The 13,221-nt window shown below is 35.0% G+C and overlaps 2 protein-coding genes across 4 annotated transcripts; one reads left to right on the top strand and one right to left on the bottom strand.

Moving 5' to 3' along the window:
* The first annotated feature begins 357 nt into the window (after window positions 1-357).
* LOC128219630 (uncharacterized) lies at window positions 358-3,216 on the top strand. Of its 3 annotated transcripts, none has more exons than XM_052927519.1 (4): window positions 358-492; window positions 698-1,285; window positions 1,858-2,183; window positions 2,619-3,216. In XM_052927519.1, exons 2-4 carry the CDS (start codon window positions 783-785, stop codon window positions 2,828-2,830), a joined length of 1,041 nt encoding a protein of 346 aa, XP_052783479.1. In that variant the 5' UTR covers window positions 358-492; window positions 698-782; the 3' UTR covers window positions 2,831-3,216. The 3 variants fall into 3 exon arrangements, with proteins under 3 accessions (XP_052783479.1, XP_052783477.1, XP_052783478.1); XM_052927518.1 differs by having other exon boundaries at window positions 462-504; XM_052927517.1 differs by having other exon boundaries at window positions 451-1,285.
* A 1,220-nt stretch (window positions 3,217-4,436) lies between these two features.
* On the bottom strand, window positions 4,437-8,889 carry LOC128220174 (BTB/POZ domain-containing protein KCTD6-like). The gene is made up of 3 exons (XM_052928450.1): window positions 8,673-8,889; window positions 6,736-6,836; window positions 4,437-6,199 (listed from the first exon to the last, which is right to left on the bottom strand). The coding sequence occupies exons 1-3, from the start codon at window positions 8,760-8,762 to the stop codon at window positions 5,908-5,910; spliced, it is 483 nt and encodes a 160-aa protein (XP_052784410.1). The 5' UTR covers window positions 8,763-8,889; the 3' UTR covers window positions 4,437-5,907.
* Window positions 8,890-13,221: the final 4,332 nt, after the last annotated feature.

Here is a 13,221-nt window from a genome sequence, read left to right as displayed (position 1 = left end):
GGAAAAAAACGTAACATTGTTCGTTATAGTCAACTCCTCGTAAATATAAGAGTCAATTGATATTTTATGTTATATTATATCAATCAACTAATTATAAACGTACGCAGAAGTAAAATTTGTTTCAATTGTGTATAAAGCTGAACAGCACATACATTTGTTAATCAATACCACAAATAAATGCAGTTTCTATAGTTATTGAAGCCTTTCGAAATAAAAGGGAAGACTAATTTAATACCGTGAATCCAATAATTATTGAAACTATAACTTTAAACTTAACTTTGAACCCGGCGTTTGCACAGTATGCTCACAATATACAGATTTCCACTTCTGTTATGTCACGTAACAAGACAAGAATAGTAAGGTTCTTGTCTATATGGGATGGTCTCGAGACATATATAAACTTATTTTTCTTGATTGTATCATTTTGACAATCAGTGTAACATAGAACACCTCTGAGGACCGTTTCAACAAAATATTTGAGTCGTAACTAACGTAAGGAAATTGGTAGGATCTACACAGTTTTCAACATGCTGATTGATTTTGTTTTTTGTTTGTTTTCAATTCAGATAATACTTAAAGTTTAGTTTTAACAAATAAATTCAAACAAAACAAATAAAATAATTTAACTTTACGACTCTTCATTGAAACAGGCCTGTACGTGTCTTATAGTGAATTAAATCTTGTTTCATGTGTTAAGCATTGCTGTGTTGCGTACAAAGTTTTACAAGCTGGATTACTTTGTTGCTTGACCCAGTCTTTTACTGGTTTCGGAAAGCTGGATAATGGCGAGAGACGGTTACGACTTTCCCGTGTACGGTCTTAACAATGGGATGTTTTATCCTCTACACATACCTTCGCTCGTGTGCACTGCCATTAGTTTCGCGAGTGTAATCATTACGCTCGTTCTGATGATAAAATCGCGAAATATCAAGAGTTTCTTTACGTCTTGGTCAAAAAGTGAACGATTCATTCTCTACATGGCGTTGTGCGATGGATCATACAACATCTTTCATTTTGCGACTCACGCCCACGTAGCTGTTGTTCAGGGACCTGTATATCCCCGCTCAGTCTGTGTATTGTACGCATTCGGAATGATTGTGTTTGTTACTGCACAGAGCCTGTTAGCCAACCTCGTCGCCGTCAATGCATTTATGCTCATGTACCTGGACAAATACCTTAATCTTGGTAGGTATGATTGGCGGCTTATCGCTTGGGTCTTTGGAGCACCTATTATTGGATCTACTTTTGCGGCCATCTTCGAGCAACTGGGACCTACAGGCGCGGTGTAAGTCTTTAGAATAAGCTTGCAATTTTAGTTTCACCAACGATTTGTTACCAGCCCTGTTTCATTTAATCGAATTCTGCACGAAATATATTGGCTTACCAGTAAGTGTTGTGAAAATTATACGATTAAAGTGACACTTTTATTCAAAATCAATACATACACATGTAAAACAAACATAAATTTTGAGTGATAAACGCTCAACTACTTACTAAATAATATTAATTACTGATAACAGTATTATAATCGTGTATTTAATAGCTGAAAACGCAAAAAAATTAAACGATTGGTGAATGCTAGAAGTTTTACTGTGATATACTATCGTCTTATAAGTTAGCAATACCGTGTTTTCTGCACATTTCTTTCAATTAAACTCTGTATCCTTCATCGTTTTCGACATGTATTCATCCTTTTTGGTATTATATTAAACAATTGAATTAAATGTGTTAAATCTTACTTGGGAGTAATATAGCATCAATATTAAGACATCAATGTTGCATAGTTCATTTAAATCAGTTAAATCATTTTCCTAAAAAGACCGCTTGTGATTAATTTGAATGTACGTACACTTTCAGATGCGCCTTTGATGGTGTAAACGGTAGGATAACCCAGATTTGTTTCACGACAGGCCCCATGATTCTCATCTTCGTCGCAAACGTTGCTCTCTACACTGCAACCTGGATCAGGATTCGCTCTAGATCTTTAGAACTACGGCGATCTCTCGGTGCACACTGCGCTGCTCAAAGCATACCTATCAAAGCCGCAAAAGCCATGTCGTTATTTGTTGGAGCTTTCTTCATTCAGTGGATGGTCGTAAGCGTATATGGAACATGGGCAATGGTTAATAATGGTGTTCCGGACTTTCTGGAACACTTGTACCATATCTTGCCGGATATTGGAGGTAAGATTACTTGCATTCCTAAGAACAATAAGTCTATGGTTTTTATGTGAAAGTATACTTCCATTGTTACGATATTTGTTTCCAGCTACCATTGAACAGATAAGGACCTGTAGCTCAATGTTTAAATAGCATTGGTGCTAAGAAGGGATTTTGAACTTTTGATTTGATTTTTCTCTCTGCGAAAGAATTGAGCAAAGTAAATAATTTGGGGTCCGGTATCGTAAATATATAATTCTACTGAGATACTAAAATCTAATAGTGATATGAATATCCTGTCCACTATTGTTTAAAAGGATATTAACCATCAACATATAGTGGTTGGGGAAGAGCATTGAGTCTCTTCTCCAAAGTAAGGTTATATTTTGGCCGAAACAAAATGTTCATCATAACTTATTAATACAGGAATGAAATACCATTGTTTTTGTTTTTCTTCAGGGTTGTTGAACCTGATCGTGTTGTTAATGATTAGGCGTGGAAATCTTCTCTCTAACAAGAAAACGACACCGACAACAACAGAAACAGACGCAAGGTCTTGCACAAAACATTCGAAAGATTCAACTGACGGAATTATTCCAGTTGGTGACGTTCGGAAAATACCTTTGCATGTGATAGAGAATGAGAAGGATGAGATAACAAGCGATCTTTGAGAGGGATGAGATAACAAGCGAAAGCTTAAGTCAACGCTTGGTCATATAAGTGAATATCAAGATTATGTCGGACGTTTTATCATCTTCAGAATACTTCATAGATGTCAACCTTTGACCCTTATGTCTTGTTTAGTGCCTGTTACGTCTTACCCCTGTGTCTCTAATCAGAGTCATTGTTAAATTTTGGCAAGTATGCCTGTCATATTCCATTGTATAATTGTTAAATTAGCCAACCGCCTATTGATTCAAGTATATTGAGTGTTATTACTATTTATTGATTATTATGCAAATTGTGTGTGCTTGTGCTGTTTTTTTTCGTGTTCATTTTAGTTTTTTTATGTTTGACATCTGACGTTTTATCTGTCTCATTAAAATAATTATATATTGTAACGTGTGGCTATTTTACCAAGTGGTCAAAGAACTTTTGACTAATAAAGGGGGCGTGGTAACAATTGACTGGTGGATAATAAAGATATATATAATACTTTTCTTTCGTACTACTTTGTCTGTATGCTGAGTACTTTAGGATAAATAACTGCGAAATGATTTGACTTTAAACATTTTTTAACTATATAGTCATTAGGATTAACGCTAAAACCAACCAAAACCACGACCAATACAACTGGTTTAACGCAACCGGCGCTTTGGCTCGGTACCAAAGATGCACTTTTGACCCCGTTACTGAAGTGGCGCTTTTACTCACAGGTGATCTTCACATAGATTAGAAATAAAATATGGCACTAAAATTCTTTGATATTGATTTAAAAGTAACCATATGACATTACAATGGAATTCTAAGAGTATTACTTAAAAAAATATCACTACATAATATATACATGATGATGAAGTTTTTTCAATGAACACAAAACTGTCTTCCATATTTTTACCAAAATATATGTAAATAATGGTAAGTCCGTACTGTAACTCAGCAACTTTCATCAACAAAACTCTACTAAAAGGACATTTACAATAAAATGAAGATTTGCAGTTGTGCAATTTGAGTCTGAACTCAGACTTGGGACTGTTAGTAAACATGGCCCCTGACCCTCACAAAATGGAGCTTTTACTCTGCGGCTTTTAACGCCGCGCATTTGCTCGAACCCACTCGAGATTGTGTGTGCGGCAGTCCGAGCTGCAGTTACAACACTACATAGACATTGTGAAGGCGATTGTGTATCAATCGTCCACAAAGTTCCAACGACGTACATTATCCGAGAGTCCAAACCAGGAGTTACCGAAATTCCCACAAAGACCAACCGGAAGAGGATTAATATTGTTTTTAGTGGTGCGACGAGAAATCAAACCCGAGGCCCCTGAATTCAGAGTCAGGCGTGTTACCAGTAGACCAAGGATACGCCACAAAAATTAAAACTGATCTGAACCTCAAAGAGATCACATCCTGAGCGGATCATCATACGACAGATTGGACGAGTCCACTGTTTGGGTCATTCCATTAGACAAACTCATATGTAAACCTTTGATGAGATAGCTTTAAAGATGCAGTGTTTATTTTTTGTTACATAAATCTAAATGATTTACAATGCTTTATATTTCGAAATCATCACATTATGTTCAACGGTGACTGGTCTCGCAATAATATATAGAACATTACAGATAACAAAGTATGTACTTCTATGTTCTATCTCTAGTGCCTAACTGATTATAACGTATGTTATTTCGGATCTGACGTCTGTTCATGTATGTTAATAATTGTTTTGCATGCGTCCCGCTCTTCGATTACTACATACATGTATGTAAATTATAAACATACGGAGCGTCAGACTAATATGGTCAATGTATTTTTATAGGACTTTTAACGATGTATCTTACATATTTACTGTACGGTGACATAAGGTGCCCCACCGTCAAATATAATGTTAAAGATACATCATAAAATGTTTATCTTTTAATAAAAAGCACAGATATGCACTGGTTTCAGTCGAAGTAATAATTTTAATGCTGCATAGGGCGACTCAAGCGTCTTTATCATAAGACAGGTAACATATGTTATATACACACACATCGATCTTGAAATTTAGTCTGCGTTTGAAAAAATCGAAGACTTTTCTAGGGAAATAAAGTTTATTTAATGAATAAGCATATAATATTCTCCTTATCTAGGTTCTGTCTGAAGCCTGGCTCTCATTGTCACAATTTTAAATACGACTGCCAACGATATCGAAAATCGTGGTGATTCTTCACACATTATGAATTGTGACGAAATCTGCGTGAACCGTAATGAGCCGTGTATGATCCCGGGTAGAGCCACAACGATTTGAACTGTTTAAGACTGTCGTGGTGCTGCAACAAATTGCTTCATTTTTCAAAACGTAGCACACTCTTAGTTCAATCTCTACGTAATTGTCTAACCAATACCAAATTATTCCTGGCATTATTGGCCTTTCGTGGGTAATCGTTGTTGATCGTGGTTGGTCGTGAATTTAATTTAATGACGATTCAGTACGAATGGACAGGTCTATTCTACGATTCAATACGATTTGATTGTTATATATATAATTATGAGCAATCATGTAAATCGTCCCGAATCGTACAAGTATCACTGTTTTATCTTATTCCCGTTGAAGTCCAATTATATTTATTTATATACCCACCTTAAAATAGTTCGTACACAAACATATGATCGGCGCCATATTTCCCTTTTATCACAATTAATGCCTCTACGATAAGTCGGGGGCGGCGGGGTCGTGACAGTGAGAGCCAGGCTTTAGCAAATTCAAATGCAGTTGCTCAACAGCGAAAAGAAAAAGATTGAACAACATCATTTACACTAACATCTGTCGCACACCGCTTCCCTGACTGAACAGATCAATATGCCTGTTTCCATTTAACGCCTGGTAGTGATTATTTAGATCTGACAGGCAATTGCTGTGTTGAATCACACCACATGTGCACAGGCTTATAATGGTTATGAACTTATGAGAAAGTAAACAAAACCCATAACCGTTTTCACAGCCTTGGTATCCCATGACCAATATTGAATTAGGCCTTTGTACAAATATACACCCAGCATAACAGAAGTCCCGCTATTTTAAAATGGCGTTTTTGTTATCAGTAATTCAACCAATGGCATTTACGCTTTCATAGTCATAGAACCAATCGGAATCTTCCTCTGATCCATAAACATCGCCATTTTTAACGTGGATACTGTTCAGTTCACTGACACTTTGGCTCGTTTTCTTTCTATTCGGTCGACGTCTTCGCTTACGCTTAAATGAGGCCAGAGTCATTTCTATTTCATGCACAAGCGCAGGCAGGCCGTAGTAATCTGCTTCGATTTTCATAAGGTCGAATTCTCGAAACCCGAACGGCACAGCCAACCTTTCACTACGCAGATAGTTCAAGATGTGCCTGAAAGCAGACATTGTCTGAATTCCACAGTGATAACAACAAGAACACCAACATTTACAGTATAATTCTCATTGTTGAATAAATAATTACAGTTTAAAACAATATGTTAAAAGCGCACAAAATAGGTTAATCGTTTATTTTTAATTTCAATGCATTATAATGTTTAAATCATTTAACTTAAATGAGCAACGATAAAAAACATATGATTTGTGCACAAATAAAAATATATTAGCGTTTTTTGTGTAAAAAAAAACATTTATAAAGGGTAGAATGTTTTAACGTGATATTGCATTTAAACTTATAAATTATAAACGTTTTAAAAATTCAAGTTTATTATATATATATATATATATATATATATATATATATATATATATATATATATATATATATATATATATATATATATATATATATATCATTAATATTTGTTATACTATATTGTTATAGTTAACAAAATACAAACGATTACAAAATTGAACATTTAAAAACATGTTTCCTCCAGAATTTAAATGAACAACAGAGTCCACTAGTACCTAAAAGTAGGCCCGTCTCTGTCAATGAAGTAACTGCCCTTCTCATCACGTGGACACGGCGCGTCACCGGTAAATAGGCGCCACAGGTAGCTACCATGGACCTGAAATATAGAGAATTAGGTAGAACAGACCACAATACCATGTATTAAAACGAAGCTATAAAGAAATTAAGTGTCGCCCAAAACCCCAGGGCTTATATTCATAAGCGTATTGAGGCTGAATTTATGCCGCAATAATACAATGACAACTCCAGTGATCCAGTAGTCAAACTTTGAAATGCACTCCTATACACAGGATATAAAAGGTAGAAAAATCAGCTGTCTATATGGTTATCAAATATCGCTCTCCCTGAGAAAAGTTCTGACCACTGTGCCCAAGAGTGAATGGAAATCGTGTATACATGTAGAGGCATAATGTAAGGCTCAAACGACGGTAATCGAGATACATGTAGAGGCATAATGTAAGGCTCAAACGACGGTAATCGAGATACATGTAGAGGCATAATGTAAGGCTCAAACGACGGTAATCGAGATACATGTAGAGGCATAATGTAAGGCTCAAACGACGGTAATCGAGATACATGTAGAGGCATAATGTAAGGCTCAAACGACGGTAATCGAGATACATGTAGAGGCATAATGTAAGGCTCAAACGACGGTAATCGAGATACATGTAGAGGCATAATGTAAGGCTCAAACGACGGTAATCGAGATACATGTAGAGGCATAATGTAAGGCTCAAACGACGGTAATCGAGATACATGTAGAGGCATAATGTAAGGCTCAAACGACGGTAATCGAGATACATGTAGAGGCATAATGTAAGGCTCAAACGACGGTAATCGAGATACATGTAGAGGCATAATGTAAGGCTCAAACGACGGTAATCGCGATACATGTAGAGGCATAATGTAAGTCTCAAACGACGGTAATCGAGATACATGTAGATGCATAATGTAAGGCTCAAACGACGGTAATCGAGATACACAAACGTACAAACACCACAGACAGACTACACACACATCAATATAGCTACGAGTAAATCAAAACATGATAACCTCCTTGCTACGGGCAATGAAACAAAAGATCACTGGAACATGAGTTAACTTTTTTATTAGTTTAACTACCGAGAGGAGAAAACGATAGAGACCACCGTCAGCCTGATAGGCTCCAAACTTGACAATGAATTACAAAATTGAAATATAAGCATCATCAAAGCCAGCATAAACTTGAAAAAATAAAATAAAACTAATGTATAAACTGATAAAATAATTTCAAGACATACATGAACTATATTAACGGTGTGTATTGTTCACTTGGCTTGTTCAATACTGTTTAGAATCATTATTCGGTAAAAAAAAACACTACAAAAACAGGTCAGTTGTCAAAACACTGATCGGGTATAAAGCAATACATAAAACGCAGACGAGAAGTTGAACGATAATTGCACACCCACTTCGAGTGTGGAAGGTCCCGAGTTCCACCTCTGAAAGTCAATCGGAACACCTCGGCCAGTAGCAAACAGAATTGTCTATCTCGAAGCTTGCCGGAGATAGCCGAGTTGTTACGATTGCCCCCAAAGCGTCATTCCGAAAAGCGTTAAACATCGGAACCAGTAGCTGCCTTGCCTGAGCTCGGCAGAAGAGGGTCAAACTGAGAAATATTAAATACTGGTTTACCACAGGAAATTCGTATCCCGTTTATTTATGTTTTACACTGCGGACGTTAATGAACTACGATATATCATTTTCTAAAAGAGCTAGGGTGTCTGTACTTCACTATGCTTAACATGCCACCTATTGCATTTTAACACTTCTTTAAATCATGGTTGTGTCGAGAATGGGTGCAGACCTTCATAAAGAAACTTATAAGAAACAAACCAAAGAGTAACCATTACATGAATTTCACAAAACTTTGATGTCCCCACTAGGTACGTACCTTTGTCAGCGTAGCTTTCGTCGATGTGTAAAATGTTCCGCCAACGTTTAACTTTACAATCCTCTCTGAAATCATATGGAATTTTGACATCGTGTTATCCCGTGATTGGCTTGATAATAAACGCAATTTACTACACCATTATTATTTTCTTGAAATGAAAGATGTTTCTAGTTTAATGCTTTGAAAAATGATTTACGGTGACACGCAACTTGCACATTATGTTAACTACTTTTCTAATTATTTGTTCTGTGTATGGGTCAATATTGGTTTCTGCTTGCTGAAAAGAAGCCTGAGGACCGTCGTCAATATCGCTTTTTATGCTTTTTGAAGGTTGACTAGCAGTTATTGAAACACATTATATTTTTATATATGATTACGTGTTTTGATAAGTGTGAGGTTAAGCATATCAAAACAGGTTTAACCTCCAGTCATATCCGCTGTTCTCTTGCAGACTTCTAAGGTGGTAACCCCGACTTTAACTGGAAAACGTTGAAAAGATGTTTTGATTGATATAATTTGTTTGCTGTTATTTTAGTTGCTCTTGACTACTTGCTTAAACCCATGCGTAGTTTCATTTGAATAATTGTTAAGGACCTTCCACAGTGCAAACGTTGGTTTGAAGCACCCAGACAAGGTTTCAAAGTTACATTTTAATTAAGTTTATGTTCAATATTAATCTAGCATAATACATACACTCCTTTCAACATGTTTAGGTGTAGGTGAAGAAATGTAGAGCAATTAGTTGACCTATTTAGCAATGAATAGCTCATACACTGAAAATAAATTCCTTTATGGGGACATTTATGATAACACTTAAAAAGGCCTTTCTAAATTATAAAATTAGTTTTGGTTTACTGTCCGGAATGTTTTTTTTATGCGAGTCAAAGTAGTTTACTAAATGGAACATTTATTTTTATATTAGATATCTTTTGTTCAGATATTGTAATGGTTTTGACCTGTTTTATTTTATCATTCATTTTTGCTGTAATTTAAAGAAGGAATTGTGTGTTACTTTCCATCTTAAACACATTTGAGTTTTTATTAAAATGATATACTTTAAAACACGAACTATGTCACATTAACGATGTTTCTTCGAAGCAAACCACATGTTTATCTGTTTTGTTTTGGTTGATTTTAAGTTTAAAAAGTGCATACTGTCTGTGTCACATATGGTAAAACCGAAAGGACGACCCCGGACGCGCCTCCGTGGCAACAGCTGCGGTGGCCTTAGATCGTTGCCAAGAATTATTTTCGAACGAGATGACAAGAAGTTACACATATGCGCTAATATAATAGATGTAAGCATGTTACATCAGCTGTAATATGAAGCTTAATGGTACATTTTTTTCTTATTTAGGCTCACAGCCATACTTCAATCTTGGAGCTATTGTTGAAAAGTGAATTTTAAAAACGCATGGTCATATTAGTTAAACGTCTGTAAAACAACGATCACTGAGTATCGAATAGAATGGTGATTTTTATTTTTCTCAATATACATGTAACATGTGTGCTCTAAGAAATTCCTACTTAACCTTATGGACTTATTTTAACTTTAATAAGTATTAACTCTTATGAGAAGCATGCAGGTACATAAATGGTACACTTCATCCTTAGCAACCACGGTACTTAATAACGTTATACTATAGCATATGTAACTTTGCGGAACGAGTGAAACTGCCTCAGTAATTAATTATTCATGATAACGATATTTTCGTAGCCAAATCGACCACGGTACACAACGAAGCTTAGGGTACCAGTGCATCGGGGTTATCCGACGATGGATACACCTATGACACTTCATAATGATATTGGTCAGCACGGGAAAGTGTGCGGCTGCAAAATCAACATTTTAGTATTGTCAAGATATCTTTACATTTTAAATACAAACGCCTTTAAATAAATTATGTAAAACTTTATTGGTGTGTAAGGTCACAAAAATATTGGCTGAATATAAGCTAGTATTGTTTCCATGTTTTAATTTTTTATTACTTTTATTTTCAGAACACTTTTTCTCTAACTGGTTATATATATAAATATCATCTCTCCCATTTTTCATTATTTTTGTATAAAGTAAGTCCCAAATATTAACAGTTTTATATGACATGTGTTATAAACATAATAATCCATTAAAATTAAAAAAGTTTTTCTTTTGCATCTATATTATGACCATTTAATGGTGATAATCATTTCGAAACCCCTAAAACAGATAGGCCTAGCGTTTTCTTTTGTAGACTACGGCTGTCCGTGCACCCACTCCATATTCAAACTGGTAGATACAATAGAAATAACGTTGTACGCAACCAAAGATATTGTTTGTGTTGTAACTCTAATGACATCGAAGATGAATATCATTTTATTTGTGTTTGTAAATCCTTTATCAATTTAAGAAAGAAATATATCAATAATTGTTACTTTATAAGACCTTCTGTATTTAAATATATGCAGCTGTTGAAATCTAACAATAGAGCTGAACTTATTAACTTATGTCTGTTTGTTAAAAATGCTCTCAAAGAAAGATCCGCTTTGATTAATGTTAGAACATAATTATATTTAATGTTCATCCTCTGATATATATATATATTAGTTTATTTAATTTAATTACTTAGAAGTATTGAATACTTTTGTACATATATATTTGTATATATATACTAATTTGTTTGCATTATCTGTTACTTTACATACACGTTGACATTATATGTTATATCATTATGTGTTGTTGACGATGTACATTGTACAAGTCAAAATAAATTGTCTGTCTGTCTGTCTGTCTGTCTGTTGACATGTGTTTGACATGCTTGTAATTAATCATTAATTCATCTTTCTTTAGCAAAGCTTTTAAAAACAAAGCCAAGATGGTATTTCAAAATTATAAAATACTCATATGGAAGAATTCTTTAATGAAACTATAAATTAGGGTTGCCTTATCTTATCTCCTTAAATGTATTGCGACATACTTACAGTATATAAGACTAGCAATGTCATCTTTGCTATTGTTAGCATCGAGACAGTTTGAAATGGATATCAAAGTAATAGTCTTCTTTCTTGTTGCGTGTGTTCCAATAATGATTTACGGACAAAGTAAGTATACAGTGCTACTCAATATTTGTTATAAACTATCACCGTGACTTAAAGTTAAATATTGGTGCCGAATAAGAAATAGTAACCCACTAGTTGGTGGAGTATATGCATTCGAAGCCAAAATACTATGGAAACCGCAACCAACGAAATCTGTGTGGAGACAGCGCCGACAGTCAGAGAAAAAGGAAAGATTACGATGTTACGACCAGCTGCTCTCAATTGCGGCTCCATTGGTTGCATACAATGTTATTTTGATTGGCCATCGTAGATTTTTATTTTATTATTTTTATTTAATATTCTATAAATCTATATATTTCTATTTTTCAATATATACTATTTATAAGATACTAGTGTATATTCAGTCCCCTGGATAAAATAGTGAATCAAAATAGAGGCAAAAACACCCTTTTACCTTTTAAAATGATGTACCATGAATACAGCTAGTCACGGTCATGGTTCAACTTCAAAATCACGAATATGCTTACAAACAATCACCACCAGTTCAATGGCTTTAATTCGGTAGTGAGGAATAAAGCGTTGGATATTGAGATCTGCACCGGCAAAGATAATGTTCATTTCTGCTGTAAGTGAGATACTGTCAATCACCACAGAAATGGAATTTACTCTCGTTGAATACCGCACGTTTTTCAGCAGTTGCGGGTGGGGTAAGTGTACATGTTGGTTTTCAGGCCGATTTTCTTTGCCAGTGTCATCATCATGCAGAGAGATGCACTTTTCTGGGCGAGTGACTGATGATGTCCGTTGTTGGCGGGCTATTGATACGATTCTTGAGTACTGTTTGTGTTTTTCCTCCGACATTTCAGAATAGAAAAGAAGTCCGTCTTCGCGGTCACGTGACCAACTGACTGTAGATAAACATTACGTGGTCAACTATCCTAATAAACTAATAAAGCAAAAGTTACACGGCACCTTGTTATTGTATGTAAGTGGCAAGATAAAGTAAATTTTATGGAGACCGATGCAATACATTCATATCATATCACAGTGTACAAAATAATAATACTATTCAGACTTTGCTAAGGATCACCTTCAAAAGCTATGCAGGTAGAGAAATATAAACAGCTATTTTATACTTTTTTTAACTAGACAATCATTGCAAAACATTACCGTTACAAAATTATACTAATAGGACTGTTCCTATTAAAAACTTAAAAACTCTATACCGCGTTTGAATATCAAGCACAATACGCTAATATAACGTCGTTATTTCATGTTTTAATTTTGTACATCGGGATGTCTTTTTTGTTGATATAAAATATTTCTCTATGTATGCGTGAAACAAATATGTGGTATTGTCTGGTACCAAGGGTAATCTGTACAACTAGAGTACGATAATGAAATGGTAAGGGCAGGTAATCCAGGCTAGTAAGTGGTATCGCTGCACCTGCTTTTAAATTTAAAGCACTTTTTATCATAACACTTTACAAAAATGAGATGTCAACATTGTTGT

The sequence above is a fragment of the Mya arenaria genome, chromosome 15 (genome assembly GCF_026914265.1).
Source record: "Mya arenaria isolate MELC-2E11 chromosome 15, ASM2691426v1".
Classification (NCBI taxonomy): domain Eukaryota; kingdom Metazoa; phylum Mollusca; class Bivalvia; order Myida; family Myidae; genus Mya; species Mya arenaria.
Note: the sequence above shows the minus strand (reverse complement) of the source record. Positions and strands in the feature narration are given on the sequence as shown.

Coding starts and splice junctions, on each gene's coding strand:
- LOC128219630 (XM_052927519.1), top strand. CDS start 783: ATGGCGAGAGACGGTTACGACTTTCCCGTGTACGGTCTTAACAATGGG. Junction 1,286..1,857: donor CTGGGACCTACAGGCGCGGT/GTAAGTCTTTAG, acceptor GTACACTTTCAG/ATGCGCCTTTGATGGTGTAA. Junction 2,184..2,618: donor TATCTTGCCGGATATTGGAG/GTAAGATTACTT, acceptor GTTTTTCTTCAG/GGTTGTTGAACCTGATCGTG.
- LOC128220174 (XM_052928450.1), bottom strand. CDS start 8,762: ATGTCAAAATTCCATATGATTTCAGAGAGGATTGTAAAGTTAAACGTT. Junction 6,837..8,672: donor CGAAAGCTACGCTGACAAAG/GTACGTACCTAG, acceptor TCTATATTTCAG/GTCCATGGTAGCTACCTGTG. Junction 6,200..6,735: donor AGAGACGGGCCTACTTTTAG/GTACTAGTGGAC, acceptor GTCTGCTTTCAG/GCACATCTTGAACTATCTGC.